This window comes from Panicum virgatum, chromosome 1N (assembly GCF_016808335.1).
Source record: "Panicum virgatum strain AP13 chromosome 1N, P.virgatum_v5, whole genome shotgun sequence".
NCBI classification, from domain to species: domain Eukaryota; kingdom Viridiplantae; phylum Streptophyta; class Magnoliopsida; order Poales; family Poaceae; genus Panicum; species Panicum virgatum.
In genome coordinates this window covers 57001197-57019332 of record NC_053145.1, presented here as the reverse complement: position 1 = coordinate 57019332, position 18136 = coordinate 57001197, and the positions used below count along the sequence as shown (strand labels likewise).

The window sequence follows — 18136 nt, the reverse complement described above, 5'->3', positions numbered from 1 at the left end:
GCAGGAGAGGGGCTCTCTAGAGTTCGCTTCTGATTTTTTTTAAAGAAGAAAAACTTGTGATATTTTTCAAGACTTTGTTGTTAGTGGCATATTGCGTCACATTACGATTCATGGTTAATCTCTATTATTTTAATCATTCAAATGTTTCCCGTATGTAAACATTTTTTACAGTTGATACGCAACGTCATTGCCAGCTTGACTATAAACTGTTCTGTTCTGTGTTGGTATATTGGTAGTAACACTCTGTTGCATAACAAAAGGAACACTTCGTTTGTTTACTCTGTATAAACCTCTTCACCAGTAGTGTTATGTTCGGTTCTCTAACAAACCCAGCGGCACGTAACAGTGTTGAATGATAAAGTTCTGCTCCAGTTATACTTTTAGGTAACTATAATAAATTGACCATAGAGCGTTTTAATAGGACAGTAGTCCTGAAAAAGGAGAAGAGAATGAGAATTAGGGCCAATGGAGCTCTGGTTGGGCTTCTTTCCACTTGTCATGTTTACTACATGAACTTTGTCTAATCCGGCCCATCTCAACAATCCTTTTCACTTTCCTCTAAAAAAACAATCCTTTTCACTATTGCCTTTTTTATTTTATTTTTTTTAGGCTGGGCTTGGAGGTGTGGCATTTTGTAAAGAAAAATGTATGAATAGCAATCCTATCTGCTGACCCCTATCCTAAGGTAGGAGTTTTTTATTTAAAAAACAGGAAATACAACACATTGTTGATAAGATAGCCCATTAACAAACCTCACAAACACATAGCCCACTGATAAATTCTGATCACCCTACCACAAGGCACTGCATGTTGTTACGTCTCTTATTCTTAACATTCTCAGTGAACAGGTTTGCTTTCCTTTTAACATAGGCAAACTTTTGGGTGAAGCCGTGAAAATATGATTCACACGCAAGGATTCGAATTATGAAAGATGTATGTAGCCGTTACTTGGAGTATCAGATACAACCATAACAAAATTTGTTTTCATGAGCAAGAGCGAAAATAAAACATCTTACAATTATGTGATTGGCAGCTAAAATTTGCTGACCCTTTTCTGAAAGAGAAAATAGAGAAAAGAAAACGTCATGATCAATTCGTTTGTCTCTGTCTAAAGAATTGGGAGGGCAATTCAGTGACTGGTGCTTGCACCCGTTTCAGTAAAAGAAGTTTCTAGGTTTCTACTATATTGGTTCCAAATTTGTGCGAAAACTTTCCCTAAAACGATAAAGATGTGCCTAGAACTGTGGCATTCCATCCTCGCAGAAAAGTGCGCCACAGTGTCTAAATAATACAAAGTCTCAGGACTCACAGTGGCAATGGGCAAACATGTCTACTATAGCGCTGGTAGATGGGCCCATATTGTCAGCCTCCAGCCTGGGCTGCTTTTGGTGCTTGCCCCGCTGGCCATGGACCGTACCTTATCCTCAGCCTAATCAGTTCGCCCCGGCGTCGTCTCCGCCCAGCTGCCATTTGCCCGCTCCAACTCCTGGATGACATCCAACACCTCAAGAAAATCCCAGCGCTACTCCTCAGCCACAAATCCCTTGCATGTGGGACCCATGTTGGGCGGTGCCCATGTCTGCAACTCTGCGTCCAGTTCGGTGAGATCGAGCAAGACGACCATGGTGGCGAGAGAGACATGGGATTTTTTTTTTTACTCGCCGCGGTAACCGATTCTTGTGCCCACTAGAGCTCCATGTGGCCACCGGCCGCGGTTGGGCGATGGTAGTTTCGTCACACCGCCAGCGCTGCAACGCACGCCAATGGTGCTAGCATGGTGGGAGGTTTAGTTTTGTCCCAGGCGCAGTCGCACCAGGTCGCCACGCCGAGAACCGCCGCGCCGGCGCCGGTGCCGGCGCAGGCCCTGGAGAAGAGGCTGAGGGAGCAGGCGGCGCCATGTGGTACGGCGGCGGCGGCGGCGGCCGTCTCGGTGCGGAGCGTGGACGATGTCAGGAAGGCGCACGCGCGGCACATCAAGCTGGGCCTCGACCGCTCCCCGCGGCACGCGCGGCCGCTGCTCGCGGCGTGCGCGCTCTCGGGCTGGCCAGGCGGCACGGAGCTCGCGGCCTCCATCTTCGACTCGCTCGACGAGCCGGAGGCCTTCGACTACAACACCCTGATGCGAGGCCACGTCAGCGGCGGCCGCGACCCGGCGGCCGCGCTGCGGCTGTACGCTGACATGCTGGAGGCCGGCGTGGAGCCCGACAACTACACGTTCCCGTTCGTCCTCAAGGCGTGCGCGAAGCTCGCGGCCTTGCAAGAAGGGAGGCAGGTGACGGGTTCAGCTCGCACTCTACCAACCAGCGTGCCCTTCTGCAATCGATGACCAGCTGGGGCGTGACATTTCTTAGTTTCCACTGGCAGCTGCAGGCGCACATCGTGAAGCTCGGGTTCCAGCACGACGAGCACGTTCAGAACAGCCTCATCAGCTTCTACGGCAAGTGCGGCGAGCCGGCGATGGCTCGCCTGGCGTTCGACCGGACGGAGGCCGGGGAGCGGACGGCGGCCTCCTGGAGCGCGCTTCTCGAGGCGTACACGAGGGCCGGGCTGTGGGGCGAGTGCCTCGAGTCGTTCGGTGCGATGGTGCGGGAGGGGTGGAGGCCCGACGAGAGCTCCATGGTCAGCGCGCTCTCGGCGTGCGCGCACCTGGGCGCCTACGACGTCGGGCGGAGCATCCACTGCGCGCTGCTGAGGAACGCCGCGAGGCTGAACACCATCATGGAGACGTCCCTGGTGGACATGTACGCCAAGTGCGGCTGCATCGAGAAGGCCGCGGCGGTGTTCGACGCGATGGGCGGCAAGAACGCGTGGGCGTACAGCGCCATGGTGTCCGGCCTGGCGCTGCACGGGGACGGGCGGAGGGCGCTGCAGGTGCTCGACGCGATGGTCCGGGAGGGCCACGCGCCCGACGCCGCCGTGTACGTCGGCGTGCTCAACGCCTGCAGCCGCGCCGGGCTGCTCGAGGACGGGCTGCGGTGCTTCGACCGGATGCGGCTGGAGCACAAGGTCGCCCCCAACGCGCAGCACTACGGCTGCATGGTGGACCTGATGGCCCGCGCGGGGAGGCTGGGCGACGCGCGCGCGCTCATCGGGAGCATGCCCACAGGGCCGACGGACACGGCCTGGCGGAGCCTGCTCAACGCGTGCCGGATCCACGGCGACCTGGGCCTCGCCGAGCACGCCCTGCAGGAGCTGGGGAGCCTCGGCGCCGCCAACGCCGGCGACTACGTCATCGTCGCGGGCATGCACGCCAGGGCCAAGAACTGGGACGCCGCGGCCGCGCTCCGGACAGAGGCGGTGGACGGGGGCCTCGCGCCGTCCCCCGGGTTCAGCGCCGTGGAGGTGCGCGGCGAGGTGCACCGGTTCGTGTCGCAGGACATGTCGCACCCGCGGAGGCGCGACATCTACGAGATGCTCCACCAGATGGAGTGGCAGCTCCGGTTCGAAGGCTACAAGCCCGACACGTCGGAGGTGGCGCTGGCCGTAGGCGAGGAGGAGAAGCTGCGAGTGGTCGCCGCGCACAGCCAGAAGCTGGCCATGGCGTTCGGCCTGCTGAGCACGCCGGAGGGGGCGCCGGTGAGGATCGTGACCAACCTCCGGATGAGCAAGGAGTGCCACGCGTACAGCGCGCTGATCTCGGAGATCTTCGGGCGGGAGATCGTCGTCAGGGACCGGAGCCGGTTCCACCGGTTCAGGCGCGGCGCGTGCACCTGCAGGGATCACTGGTAACAGCCTGGCTAATCTGATGGGTGGTGTAAATAAGAACAACAATTTCTTCCTTTTTTTCAATTATTATCAGTGTATGATTCCTTTTGCTGTGAATGGATTGCACGGTACACATATCTATTATCTTATTATCTATCTATTATCTTATTATTTGGCCAACAAACGGAGTCTCCACGTTCGCTTTCAAGGCCTAAAAATTCCCACGTTAATCGGAGAAAAATAGAAAAATAAAAATTACTCACCACTGCCATTATGATAAAATTAGCCCAAAATACCCATGTGTCTAATTAAAATCACCCACCAATGTCATTATGAAAAATTAAATATAAAATACCATTTAGCTATGTATTAGTTACAAACATATACTATTAATAAAAACTAACGCTAACAACAATTAATCAAAATAAAACAAAAATAAGAATAATTATATGCATAATATTATTAAAGCTCAGCAAATAAAATTGTTATTATAGATAAATCATATTTGAATGGTTTTAACTAATAATAAGATATAATTTACGATAATGAACAGAGTAATGTATGGTAAAAAATAGTATAATCTTTACGTAAGGATACAAAGACATACGAATTTTTGAATTTTTAATATTAGCCGCGCAAATGCGCGGGCTATACGCTTAGTTTGAAGAAAATGACCATCAGAATATAGTTCTTTTAAGTCTCTTCGATCATTTATAAAGTGTTAGATGTATCCGCATGCATGTCTCCACCGGCACAATGCAAATCACTCGAGAAGCTGAGGCCGGAATGCTTGATGACATCTGGGTTAAGAGAGGTATAACAAATTTCTTTAGCCAACCAAAAACCAGAGCCACAAGATCCTGCTGCTATAAGGACCAGCATTTGAAGGCTGTGTTGGCAAACAGAGCACCTCAAACAGACGCACTGTGTTTGGGCACGACACCTGAACCTAAACTAACCAACCCCCTCGAGCTGATCCTAAACTAACCAACCCCCACGTCGGCCTAGCTACTGTTAGGAGTCAATTTGTGGAGACAATAGAATAGTGACAATGGCTAATTTTCATTGATCTCATAGTTACGTATATATATGGAGATTACAAAGTCACTAACTCCAGGAATTAGTGTAGCCCATTAATTCACTTTGTAACAGCAACAATAAAAACTTTAATTTTATGGCTGTTACAAAGGTGAGTGTTACCATGACCTTAACCTTAACTTCATGGCTGCTGCATTAGTGAGGGGCAAATAATGCTGTGTTGTAACAGCTACCACTCCCACCCCACCTCGATGCTTATGAAAATTAAAAGGCAACCCATCCTAACCCAAAACCCAAACTAAATAAACCACCCAGCACCCACCCTGTTCGATATTTAAAGGTATTGGTTGGCTAGCCCTACTAACTAAAACTCTGAGTAAAATATAAGTCCGGTCCTCGAATTTGTCAGGGTATGTGAGCCCGGTCTCCTAACTTCTAAAATCAGATATTCGGGTCCTTAAACTTGTTAGGGTGTGTCATCCCGATCCCTAAACTTAGAAAACCAAAAATCCAGATCCATGCAATGACTAAAAGTGATTTTGGACCATGTTTTTAGTTAAAAAACAAACCCAACAAATAATAGAGTTTTTAAACCATAAAAATATCTCCAGCCTCTAAAATTCTCATGAAAATATTTTGAAACTAATTAGAGCTCATGAAAATATTTTTGTAAACTTGTAAAATTAGATTTAACTCTAGAAGAATGTCAAAATATATTTTTATCAGATATTTTTATGAGCTCCAATTATTTTTATTTAGGCTCCACTGTATCTCAATTATATTTTTTAGAATTTTTGGAGGCTTAGAGATATTTTTATGGTTGAAAAACTATATCTATTATTTGTTGGATTTGTGTTTTAACTAATAATATGGTTTGAAACCACTTTTAGACATTGCATGGATCCGAATTTCTAATTTTCTAAATTTAGAGATTGGGATGACACACTCTGACAAGTCTAAGGACCCGAATTCCTAGTTTTATAAGTTTAGGGACCGGGATACACCCTGACAAGTTTAAGAACCAGCCATGTATTTTACTCTAAAACTCTCCAACCTATAATTAACTATATATAGAGAAATTTAGTGGCTCCAACCCGATTCTATTTCCTAATACAACTCATTATAACTTATCCAAACATACTCCACACCAAAACTCACTCTATAATAAAATATATTTCCACCCACCCTACTAGCAGGCCTATGTTTAGGTTTACGGTAGCGCACTTTCACTAAACAAAAGTACGCACTGCGCAATTTTTTTTTTGCGACCGATGTTCTCGACGCAGTATTGGTTTTGCGGTCGACCGCACGCAGCCCCTTGCAGTGGTCGACACGCTATTAGAGGGCACGTGGGTGGACCCCACAAAAACTGCCGCGTGACCCGTGCCCACTCTTTCCTCCTTCCATCTTTCCATTCCCCTCGTTGCTTTCCCCTTCTCCTTTCGTTTTTCTCCAGCCAGATCTACAACCTGCTAGCAAGAGCGGATGCAACGATGGAGTGCGGGGCCGGCGCGCTACTGCTTGCAGCTTGCAGTTGGAGCGGGACGTCATCTTTGGCGTTGAGAGGGGGGTGTGGAGCAGCACGAGCGCGACGAGATGGAGCGGAGCCGAGCCGAGCTGCGAGGCGGCGCGTGGCGGGCTTCCCGCAGCGAGCTCCGCGCGCGGTGCGGCGGCGTGCTCCCCTGGCCTCGCCCTCGGCGGTGGGGACCTGCCCAGGCACTCGCCAGCAGCGGCGGCGCCGAGCCCTCCGAGTAGTGTTTTGTTTCTTTTTTTGTTTCCTGATTTTTAGATGCAAAAGTTTTTGTTACAATTTTTTTCGATTTGAGATGCAAATTTTTTTCTTTAAATTTTTACGCATCAAAGTTTTCCGGTCTCTCTAAATTTTTTTGCAAAATTTTTCCACTGCAAATTTTTTTTCTATTGAAGGTTCCCTGTTTCCTAATTTTGTTTTCAAAAAATTTTCTGCTCTCCAATTTTTTTCTTTGATTTTCCATCTTAATTTTTTTTCTCAAATTTTTCTGTCTTTTTTTTTCTCAAAATTTTTTTTTAAAAAAAACTTCTTGAAATCAGAAAACGACAAAAAACTTACTAAAATAAGAAAAAAACCAACGGTCGTAAAATCGACTGTACGGAGCTCCTCCGTACGGTTGACCGTAAATTAGCGGTTCCCTGTTCTCGATCCTGTAGTCGCGCTTCAAGAATCGTTAGGCCATTCCGGCAGCATCAATAATTCTGCAGCAAACTTTTCAAGAAACAATAATAATTCAACAGTGACCGCAGAGCTGGGAGCACAGATTCAGTACTAGGAATGGACCATGCGACCATGCCTAGCTTCAGTCCCGCAGCACCTTCATACAGTACTACTCCAGTAATCAATACTTGGTTTCATAAAAAAAAAAGGCAAACGGTTACTGGGGGAAAACCGTTACCGGAGAGGTGAGGCAACGACTGGCAGCGTTGCAGACGGAGTCGCATCGCCGCCGCTCTGGCGCTCTGTCGAGATCGGATCTCGTCATCTCGCAGCTGCGGGAATGCACAGTGCGCCTCTGCGTTGGGTTTTAACTTTAGCACCAGCTCATCCAAACGGAGATGCTAATAGAGTAGGCTAAATTTTAAATAAAATTTCAAAATTTAGCATATGTATAAGCGCTAATATATGCTACAATTTAGCACTCAACTACTCCGAACAGGATCTCAATACACATGGTCTTTCTATACGATACGAGTACATCATAGGAATCTGACCAAGAAGAGGACAAAAAAAAGCTGCATTTTCGGTCCTGCCTGTAACTGAAACGATGCATCATGCCTGGCATCTCCTGGGGAGTAGCCTGCACCTGGCATCTTCGTTCGGCTCGCCATATCAGCATATCTACTGTCGTTTCGTCACAGGCAGAGCATGGCAGATTGACGTGGCTCCCCAGGATGTCTTGTCGACTTCTTTGCGATCGTATACGTTGGTCTCAGCCTCAGCCGGAGAGTGGAGCACGAGGTCGACCTGCAGGCTGCAGCAGCGCGCAGGGCTTGTGCAACACGAGCTGAGCTGTGAGCTTGCCGAGCAGCTGCAGACAGATTTTTGCTGCGGGCAAAATGGCACCCAGCGCGTGAGGGTAAGTATAGGCGCAGCCAGACGCACGGGCGCGCCGGCGGGCATGGCATTGACGGTGGACGGCGATGGTAAGTCATACGTGGGAAGACAGGCGCCAAACCCTGCGAGAAGCAAGTAACAAGCGAGTAACGGCTCTCTCTCTCTCTCGATCTCTCTCTCTCTCGACAGGTCAGAGAAGAACAGAAGTTGCATTTGGGACTACAAAATCTGCGCAATTTTGTAGATGCGGCTAATATGTAGCCTATACTTTTCTTAAGACCACCTATACTCTACACAATCACTTTTCGTTTCTACAACCTAAGGAAAATATACTAGGGTTTCGGCACGAGGGGTAGAGAGAAAAGAAAAAAAACAAATAATGTTAACACATGCATGCACATCAGACTCTCACCCGCCGGATGCCTCATCCTTCCAGCAATTCGAGGAAGCTTTCTTTTCCTCCCTCACTGTTTCGCACTGTGAGGCCTTGGATGCTTTGTTGCCGGCGGGGATGGGCACTCTGGCAACCGGAGCGTGACACCCGTGACTGTGTCATAGATCTTGGGTAGATTACCAGGTCGCACGTTGACTGCCGTGTAATAGTCTAACTCTGTGTACTAGGTTGGTTTCCATTCTCTGAAACCAACTTGTATGTTGTACTTTGCTTCTCTTCCTCTTAATGAAAAACGTGCTCAGGCACGGTCGCGAAAAAAGAAAGGAGAAAAAGGACAAATGATGTTAGCATATGCATGCAACATGCATATATGAGAAGGAGAAAAGGAATGGATAGGCATGTAGATGCACATAACTTCAAACATGGAAAATATCATAGTTTCAAAATCGAGTGTGCAAATCAAAATCCGGTGACACGATTGTGCTCGTTTCAATAAGAGCGAGGTTTAGAACAAGATCCCACGTCACTATGTTTCAATGATATATTTTTTTGCGTGAGAAAATACTTTTGGGTGTATTCTACTACTCCATTTGTTCATTGAAATCAACTGGACTTGAATTTGATGTGTGGTTGACTTGACTTCTTCCTTGTACCGTAAGACTTTGCTTATAACTTTTTGCAAAATTACCTGATTTTGAGAAGATAGAGGATGATGGCAAACAATTATGTTAGGGTAGGTGAATGTTTATTGCATGATCATTGATGGGAAACTTTAGCGAGCCAATTGAGCATTTTTTTGGGTATTTTTCTAATCTATATAACCAATTTATATGTTTTTTTAAAAATAGTATCGAAACATGGCAAGTTTCAATCAGAATTTTTTATGTCTTATTTTGAAGATCTTTTAAAAAGAAATACAGTTTTGCAATCACAATTTGAATGCGATAGCCTGTTTAAGAACTGCAACTTTTTTAAATTTTAAAGTTGCTTGCATGCGCTGTCGTGGAAGATAAAAATTCCCCACCCTATTTGAGCCGTTGTCGCTGATGCAATGGGTGTCGTAGGTAGAACTAAAATTTTAGCCGGCTCTTGTGAAGTCATTACCCGATTTTATTGATGGAAAAATGTACCTGTCGCTGATGCAAAGGGTGTGTAGGTAGAAATAAAATTTTATGCGGCTGTTGTGATTTGTGAAGTCATTACCTGATTTCATTGATGGAAAAATGTGCTCATTTTTTAAGAGGCAAGGTCATGCCGGAGGCCGGCTGTGTACGCACCCCGTCCACATGCATCTCTTTGCCCTCTCGTCCTATACCTACCCCCTCCAGTGCGCGCGGCCGCGCGCTCTCTCCTCCTCCCTCGCCTATCTCCGGTCCCTGCTTGCTAGTCTGTTGCTGTATTTATTTCCACCTCCCCCTCTTCTTCTCCAGCTCAATGCTCAAGCACCATTCCAAGAAGCCCGATCGCTGATACGAACTCGCAAGAAAGAGATTTCTTGTGCAGTTCCGTGCGAAGTCTCCGGTTCGTCGTCGGCCGTTCCAAGAAGGTCTCTGCTTCGTCAAAAGCGGAGGAGATGATCACGGTGGCGGCACCGGAGGGGCAGCCGCAAGCGGCGGCGGCGGCAGCGGAGGTGGTGGCGCCGGAGGAGACCGTGTTCCGGTCGAAGCTGCCGGACATCGAGATCCCCAGCCACCTGCCCCTGCACGAGTACTGCTTTGCTCGGGCGGCGGAGCTCCCGGACGCGCCGTGCCTCATCGCGGCGGCCACGGGGACGACGTACACGTACGCCGAGACGCGCCTCCTGTGCCGCAAGGCCGCCGCGTCGCTGCACGGGCTCGGCGTCGGCCAGGGCGACCGCGTCATGATCCTGCTCCAGAACTCCGTGGAGTTCGTGCTCACCTTCTTCGGCGCGTCGTTCCTGGGCGCGGTCACCACCGCCGCCAACCCGTTCTGCACGCCCCAGGAGATCCACAAGCAGTTCAAGGCGTCCGGCGCGAGGCTCATCGTCACCCAGTCCGCCTACGTCGACAAGCTCCGCCACGAGGCCTTCCCGAGGATCGATGCGGCGAGGAGCGACGGCGAGGGCAGCGTCCTCACCGTCGTCACCGTCGACGACGCGGCGAGCACCCCGGAAGGCTGCCTGGCGTTCTGGGAGCTGGTGGCGTCCGCCGACGAGGCCGCCCTCCCTGCGGTGTCCATATCCCCGGACGACCCCGTGGCGCTGCCCTTCTCGTCGGGCACGACGGGGCTGCCCAAGGGCGTGGTGCTGACGCACGGCGGGCAGGTGTCCGGCGTGGCGCAGCAGGTGGACGGCGCGAACCCGAACCTGTACATGCGGGAGGGCGACGTGGCGCTCTGCGTGCTGCCGCTGTTCCACATCTTCTCGCTCAACTCGGTGCTGCTGTGCGCGCTGCGGGCCGGCGCGGCGGTGATGCTGATGCCCAGGTTCGAGATGGGCGCGATGCTGGAGGGCATCCAGCGGTGGCGCGTGACGGTGGCCGCCGTCGTGCCGCCGCTGGTGCTCGCGCTGGCCAAGAACCCCGCGCTGGAGAAGTACGACCTGAGCTCCATCCGGATCGTGCTCTCCGGCGCCGCGCCGCTCGGCAAGGAGCTCGTCGACGCGCTCCGCGCGCGCGTGCCTCAGGCCATCTTCGGGCAGGTCAGTGTCTACCGCCACGATGGTGCCTCTGCTTCACCGATTCACTCAGATTACAGCCATCGAGTCCATCGTTTGGGGGGGAAAACAACTTCAATTAAAAATCTCAATTAACATAGAATTTGTAGCCAAATGTTGCCTATCATTGCGCATGATATGAACTTTTACACCCCCAGATGCCTGTAGATAGGCTGGAGTACTATTATTCAAAGACTTTCACCGGAACCAGACATTGGACCGACACGGAGAATACTCCAAGTAGACCTTGAGCTACTGAGCTACCATCCCAGCAAGAACGCCTCGAGCCATTGGATCCCATCCCTAGCTACAACATTTTTCACAAAGTGCTGCTGCCTTGCTGGACGGAGACGTGCACGCCGTGACAATTTTTTCACAAAGTGCCAACGCCTGGACGTACGCGCCGCAGGCCATGGCATGGATGCTGGCTGATCGCAACGTGTAGCCTGGGGTCCAGGGGCCAAAAACCATCACTGCGCCTGGTACCCACCCCTCCACATGACCGCATCTGAGCCTCCCGTTCCACCTACCACCACGGCACCACCCAGCTCGGCACGGCCACACGGTCCAACCCGTCGCCGCGGTCGGGCGCCGCGAAACCGAGCTCGGTTTTGCCGGGGATTTTTGACGAACCGGACGTGATCTGCGAGCAGGGGTACGGGATGACGGAGGCCGGGCCGGTGCTGTCCATGTGCCCGGCGTTCGCTAAGGAGCCGTCGCCCGCCAAGCCGGGGTCGTGCGGCACGGTGGTGCGCAACGCGGAGCTCAAGGTGGTGGACCCGGACACGGGCCTCTCGCTCGGCCGCAACCTCCCCGGCGAGATCTGCATCCGGGGGCCCCAGATCATGAAAGGTAGGTGTGCCCGTTCCGCTAGCAGTTTCGACGCGCCACCGTGGGCCACCAGTGACCGACCGATGCCGATGCCGGCGCAGGGTACCTGAACGACCCGGAGGCCACCGCGAGGACGATCGACGTCGACGGCTGGCTCCACACCGGCGACATCGGCTACGTCGACGACGACGAGGAGGTCTTCATCGTCGACCGCGTCAAGGAGCTCATCAAGTTCAAGGGCTTCCAGGTACGCAGCAAGCCCTGGCAGCCACGAGTTCACGGCTGTTCCAGCCTTCCGCGTTTCTGAGAAGTGTGTCTGTGACATCCCGTGCAGGTGCCGCCGGCCGAGCTCGAGGCTCTGCTGCTCGCCCACCCTTCCATCGCCGACGCGGCCGTCGTCCCGTAAGACCGCCGTTTCGGTTGCTCCGCAATCATCAAATTAAATCACATGCAGGAGGAATTGACCGGATGTATGCGCATGGCAGGCAAAAGGATGACGCCGCCGGCGAGGTCCCGGTCGCCTTCGTGGTCCGCGCCGCCAACTCCGACATCGCAGAGGATGCCATCAAGGAGTACATATCCAAGCAGGTATGCCATGGTTTGCGTCGTCGAACTACACGCACGTCACGGTTGGACAACAGTACAACACTGACCACATTTCTGTGGACGCGCGTGCCCCGTTTTCAGGTGGTGTTTTACAAGAGGCTGCACAGGGTGTACTTCACCCACTCCATCCCCAAGTCGGCGGCGGGGAAGATACTGAGGAGAGAGCTGCGGGCCAAGCTCGCCGCAGCCGAGACCGCCTGAGCAGCTGCAGGCTCAGACCCTTGCCTTGCTACGTGCATTCATCTGGTATTGGCATTGTAGTACCATTCAGTGTGTGTGCGTGTGTACGACCGTACAGATATTGCAAGATGTATTCATATGCTTTGTAAGCGAATGCATTTATTTGGTGACGATGTGGCATCAATAAGATTGGCAGATTTTGACCCCATCTCAAAGTTCACATCGCTGGCATAGTGGCATATATAGAGAGACCAGTGATAAACAACACTATGTTCCAGACCTGCTCGATTAGCCAAACCAGAACAGATGATTGAGAGAGTGCAGCAACTTAACAACTGGACAAACTGAGAAAAGGGGCAGGTATGATCGTATCAGAATAAACAAGCGATCCAAATCCTACAGAATCTGCAATCTTCTACCAACTGAGTACAGCACCATAAAATAGCAAGTTCGAGGTGCGATTACGGGAAGGTCCTTAAAAGCTGATCAGGTCATCTTTCTTCGGATCCGGCTTTTTGGGCGCTTCATGCGAACTGCTACCCCCCTTCTTGCCAAATATCATCTCATCGAGATCATCAAGGATATCGTCATCTCCACCTGACCTTGCCCTAGCAGCAGCTGGTTTTCTGACCAGGGCATCTTCAGTGCCAGCAGCAGTGGAATCCTCGTGTTCTGTGGCAATCGGTATGACCACTGGACGCTGTTCTGCTTGCTCCGAGGCCATGGGTTGCTTCATCTCTTCATATTTGGATAGCACTTTCTGGATCTCATCATTCACACTCAAGGCCTCAAAGAGCACAGCTTCATTGTCACCAACTGTCTCAACGATTCTCTGGATAGTGTGCTGAGATTGGTAGCATTGTTGCACAAGAGTGGCTGTTAAGTCATCCTACAACAGCAACAAAACTAGTCAGAACACCATTTTTAAAGGATTTAATTTGTATTTGCTTAATAAATGATGGTGCTTACTAAATTCCTCATGAGTCTTCCATGCCCTTAGTAAAGCATGGTAAAGCACAATACAAAATGAGTAAAATGCACCAGAGGTCCACCAACTTGTAAGGGTGTGCCATTTAGGCCCACGAACTCCAAAAGTGCCTTTTTAGATCCATCAACTTGTAATTCGTGTCACCTAGGTCCATAAATTATGAAAGTGCATTTTTAGGTCCATAAACTTGTAGTTTGTATCACTTAGGTCCATAAACTCCGAAAGTGCATTTTTAGGTTCATGAACTTCATCCATGAGCAATCGTGTGGCTATAGACCCTTAAAGGTTGCCCTGATATAGCTGTCAATGAATATCTTTCAACCCCTCACCGAGAACCACTTTGGGTTGACCCAAGTCTAACATCGTCACAAGATTTTTCGTCACAACTTACACCACCATATCCGGCCACCCACGCCACGGAGGATATAATATCCCCTACCACGGTACACATGCTGTTGAGTCCCTCTATAACCTCCTCCATCTTTCCAAAGCAATCACCCCCTACTCTCCACTCATATTATGGGGTTATATCTAGATATAAGCTCCCGAACTCACCAATGGCATTCCGGAAGCCCCCTTTGAATCCCAATACATGTCAATAACCTCCAAAATAAGTCTTTCATCCCTCCCTCTCCCCTCCCTATGCACTTGATTTGAAATTAGGGCTCAAATTTCACCATTCTGACGAAACTCCAGCAATGTGTGGGAATCGTGTAGATTTATGTTGGCGCGATATCAGTGCATGAAGGTTAGGTGGAGGGGTATGGACCTAGGTGACACAAATTACAAGTTTATGGACCTAGGAATGAACTTTCAGAGTTCGTGGACCTAAGTGACACAAATTACAAGTTTATGGACCCAAAAATACAATTTTGAAGTTGATGGACCTAAGTGACACTCTCCTACAAGTTGATGGACCTCTGGTGCATTTTACGCATACAAAATCTACCAATTCAGGATGCACAACAGAAAAAGTGTAAATGTTTCAACATGCCCTCCCTAATCCTGCAACAGATGCAGGTGCTAGAATGCAGTGAGTGTTATTGTAACAGGGAAAGCAGTTAGCACAAAGCTCAACAAGCAACATGGAGTACTTTACCAGTCATTCTGATTTCTAAAGAAACTGCGCAAAGTATGCATTATATTAGATTAACAATCAACATGGACAACAAAATATCCACTTGTAAATATGAAGTACAGGATCACTTTGTCACCATAGTTCAGGAACAGCAAGAGAAACACATTCACCTGTCCAAACTTACTCACATATGGAAATTGCTATTCACGTCATGATGCTAGAAAAAGTAGTAGGAAAATAGAGTAAAAGAAAAATTAAATGAATTTGGGACACAGCTACAGAAAATGTAGTTACCTGCAAAGCATCCTGCTCAGGGGAAGAGGAAAGAACAGTTGAAAGAAGTTCTATGCTGTTACGAGCAACATCAAATGCTTCTTTTGTTTCTTCGGCAGTATATGTATGAACATGCACGTCTTCAAAAGCCTGCTGGGGCAAGTTTGCATGAATGTCAGCTTCAGCAACTGATCGTGGGGGAGTAAATATGGGAGCCAAGCTCTCATTGTCACGTCCAGGAAACCGCACTCCTCTTGATTTCAAGCTCTACACAAGAAGGAAATGATCATGTTATAATATAGAAATTGGCAAGGACTACGTTGAATATGCGCAACCAAACTTTTAAAACTTTGACAGCAAATATATTTCGAAGAACAGCATCACATGCACTGCCATGTCATCATAGTTTTTTCTTCTACAATATTGTCAGAAGTGATATTGAGTGACATGAATTAAATATTGTGTAGATGTCTAAAATAATCAGGTAAGATATAGAGGAAGTGATAACATCAAATGCGGTATGAAAACAACCTGTAACCAATATAGCTAGAACTATAGGAATGATACTGATGCTGCATAAGGTCTACCAATTAAGTACTTGGTGACCTAGCTGTAGAAAACTATAACCATAAATAAGATGTCCATAAATCCAATGTACAAAAAGTATGAAATCCATGTGAAGCATAAATATCCCAGTGAATGAAGCAATGTATGCTCTAGAGCAAACTTACTTCAGCATGTTGCTCTTAAATTGGATTGTTCTCTAATCTCTATACTAGCATCATGGATAAACACATACTAGTTTTACTTTCTTGGTGGCATGAAGTAGCAGAAGAAAATGAACCGCTGCTGTATAATACTAGTATGAGTTGATTGAAACAGACACAAGTCATGCAGTTTATTTGGTTGAAACAAGGGTAACCAAAATGAAGGGTGTTGGCATACCTTGTAGGTTTCCTCATAGACTGGCAGGTAGCGTAGTTCATCACCAGACTCCCCCCATGCTTCAATCAGCATAAGGGCCTTGTTCCTGTTATTGACAACTGTCTGAGGGTCATCAATCAGCCTAACCATCTCATCAAGAACCCGTTCAGCCGCAACCTCTGAGAAGGCCTTCTCGCAGTTCTTCACAATAGTCTCGAGCAGGATCAAGGAGAGGTACTGGATCCTTGCATCCTTCAGCATGATCCGCTTCTTGATGCCACGGATGAGCTCCACATTGTTAACCTTCTCGGTGTTAATCATGTCACATATCTCCAAGTTCAAGTTCCAGTCAGGCCCATCAAGGTTCTCAGAAGTGGCGTCCTCGACGATCTTGTCGGCCGGAGTCTGCCCCTGGAACAATTCCTTCATCTTGAAGCTCATGGAGCTCATGCCGGCCGTCATCTTCTTGCTGACCTCCGTCCCGGTGATCTTGAGGCGCTCGCCAAAGGCGCTAACCTTGTCCATCAGGTTGTCACTCATTTTCGCTGCAGAACCCCCAAATTAGTCGGCAAAAAGGCATCTCACAGTAAGATAACACATAGACATGATGATTAGTCTAATTCCCAGGGACCATGGCGAATTTCACGCGGGCGTTGAAATTGAAACACCTCCAAATTATGGGAACTAAATTGCGCCTTGGGAGGACTAATGTTACGCACTACGGAAGAAAAACCAACTGGACAGTTTCGATTAGCAAATCCGCAAAGCAAGACGAACGCCTAGAAGATTCCTCCAAGGAGGCTAGGGTTTACTCACCACCACCAACAAACTAAACGAAGAGTTGATTCAAGCCGATCTCCACCCCACGGCAGTCCAGCACCGGTAGAGAGCGGCGGATAAGAGGGCGCCGACGATCCCCGAGGAGAGAAGACTCCGGTCCTGGAGCGCGGCGGCGGCGGACGCGAGAGGAGACAGCGCGGCGGCGGCGGCGGACGCGAGAGGAGACAGCGCGGCGGCGGCGGACGCGAGAGGAGACGAAACGGGTTGTGAGGAAAATCGGGGGAAGCGGCAGGAGAAGATCCGAGTACTTGGACGCGGAATTTCCGCGGGAGCAGGGGAGAGGCGGATTCGGAGCAGGGGTTGGGTGGGGTGGGGTGCGTAGTGTACCTCCGCGAGGGAATCGAAGAACGGAACAATCCAACAGGGGCGAGCGGCTTCTCTTGGCTTGGCCCCTGGATTTGCCTTTTCCGCTACGTTGCTTCCTGGCGAGTTCTTGTACGGTGCCTTGCAGTTGCGGTCTCTTTTCTGTCACTTCGGTTATTGCCTCTAGACCAACCATAAACCCCGTTGCTCTCCGTCCTTTTCAATCCAAGATCTTTGTTTATACACCACTATAGAATTGAAAACGTTTTTAGTGATATTTGCGTATTTTGAACCATAGTAGATGAGCGAGGAAATTGCGAACACCTTCCTTCAATTCTTCTCTTCGCAGGGGTGTATGTGTATACAGCATTCACCGCAGGCTCCGACTTGGCAGTTTGGAGAAGACGCACAAGCAGGGTCAAGGCGCCCAACGCGTACTGCGTACACAGAGGATGCAGAGCATTATTCCCTCGTCGGCGGCTAACGAGTCACACATGCCACGACTTTTTGAAAGGTGCCTTGTACCGACCACCACCTCCAAACATCACGACGAGCGGGGCAGGCACGGCCGGTCGGCAGGCAATATCACAACAGCTCCGGCTGACCGGTTTAAAAGAAATAGTAAAATGTACTGGGGTCCTTAAATTAGTGAGGGTGTGTCAAGTAGGTCCACGAACTCCGAAAATATAGATTCGGCCCCCTAAACTAATTAAGTGTGTCACTGGAGGTCCAAAACCCCCTCTGACCGGGTCTGGCCGCCTATGTGGCCCTCCACGTCGGTCCTACCTGGACACAACAGTTGACGGAGCGGGGAATATATGCAAATGAGCCCTCCCTCGATGTTTGAATTAGCATTCGTCCACCCCACCCGTTCGTCTTCCGCCGTCGTCGACGAGGCGGAAGGGCGGCGATTAGGGCTCCGGCGATCGTCGGGGGTTGGAGAGAAGCGACGGCTGAAGTTCACCTCGGAGATCGAAAGGGAGCAGAGCTGGCCCAGTCGCGGCGACGAAAGGCCCAGGATGGCTCCTCGATTGCGTGGAAAAGGGGAGCCTGCGCCGGAGTACGGTGAGTCGATTCTAGCCCCGATGTTTGAGATTGCTAGGTTTCGGTGATGGATTTGTTTGATTAGACCTTGTTTTGTATGGAAAGAGAGAGTATTTTGTGGATTGTTTATAGATTGTTAGTGTTACAGTATCAGTTTTGGATTTAGTGGG

General features: G+C 49.7%; 3 protein-coding genes across 7 annotated transcripts; 2 read left to right on the top strand and 1 right to left on the bottom strand.

The window, feature by feature from the left end:
- Nucleotides 1–1425: 1425 nt before the first annotated feature.
- On the top strand, nucleotides 1426–3854 carry LOC120656898 (pentatricopeptide repeat-containing protein At1g31920-like). 2 transcript variants are annotated; one of them, XM_039935125.1, is made up of 2 exons: nucleotides 1426–2272; nucleotides 2371–3854. In XM_039935125.1, the coding sequence occupies exons 1-2, from the start codon at nucleotides 1775–1777 to the stop codon at nucleotides 3727–3729; spliced, it is 1857 nt and encodes a 618-aa protein (XP_039791059.1). In that variant the 5' UTR covers nucleotides 1426–1774; the 3' UTR covers nucleotides 3730–3854. The 2 variants fall into 2 exon arrangements, with proteins under 2 accessions (XP_039791059.1, XP_039791058.1); XM_039935124.1 differs by having other exon boundaries at nucleotides 1449–2272; nucleotides 2365–3854.
- A 5638-nt stretch (nucleotides 3855–9492) lies between these two features.
- On the top strand, nucleotides 9493–12722 carry LOC120656896 (probable 4-coumarate--CoA ligase 2). Its single transcript, XM_039935118.1, has 6 exons — nucleotides 9493–10884; nucleotides 11553–11751; nucleotides 11832–11977; nucleotides 12065–12132; nucleotides 12216–12318; nucleotides 12418–12722. The coding sequence occupies exons 1-6, from the start codon at nucleotides 9799–9801 to the stop codon at nucleotides 12535–12537; spliced, it is 1722 nt and encodes a 573-aa protein (XP_039791052.1). The 5' UTR covers nucleotides 9493–9798; the 3' UTR covers nucleotides 12538–12722.
- Nucleotides 12723–12732: 10 nt separating this feature from the next.
- Nucleotides 12733–17362, bottom strand: LOC120656897 (TOM1-like protein 1). Of its 4 annotated transcripts, none has more exons than XM_039935123.1 (5): nucleotides 17247–17362; nucleotides 16947–17170; nucleotides 15801–16324; nucleotides 14877–15122; nucleotides 12733–13405 (listed from the first exon to the last, which is right to left on the bottom strand). In XM_039935123.1, exons 2-5 carry the CDS (start codon nucleotides 17116–17118, stop codon nucleotides 12992–12994), a joined length of 1356 nt encoding a protein of 451 aa, XP_039791057.1. In that variant the 5' UTR covers nucleotides 17119–17170; nucleotides 17247–17362; the 3' UTR covers nucleotides 12733–12991. The 4 variants fall into 4 exon arrangements, with proteins under 4 accessions (XP_039791057.1, XP_039791056.1, XP_039791054.1 ...); XM_039935122.1 differs by lacking the exon at nucleotides 17247–17362 and adding an exon at nucleotides 16596–16718 and having other exon boundaries at nucleotides 16947–17104; XM_039935120.1 differs by lacking the exons at nucleotides 16947–17170; nucleotides 17247–17362 and adding exons at nucleotides 16596–16768; nucleotides 16802–16921.
- Between the last annotated feature and the right edge of the window lie 774 nt (nucleotides 17363–18136).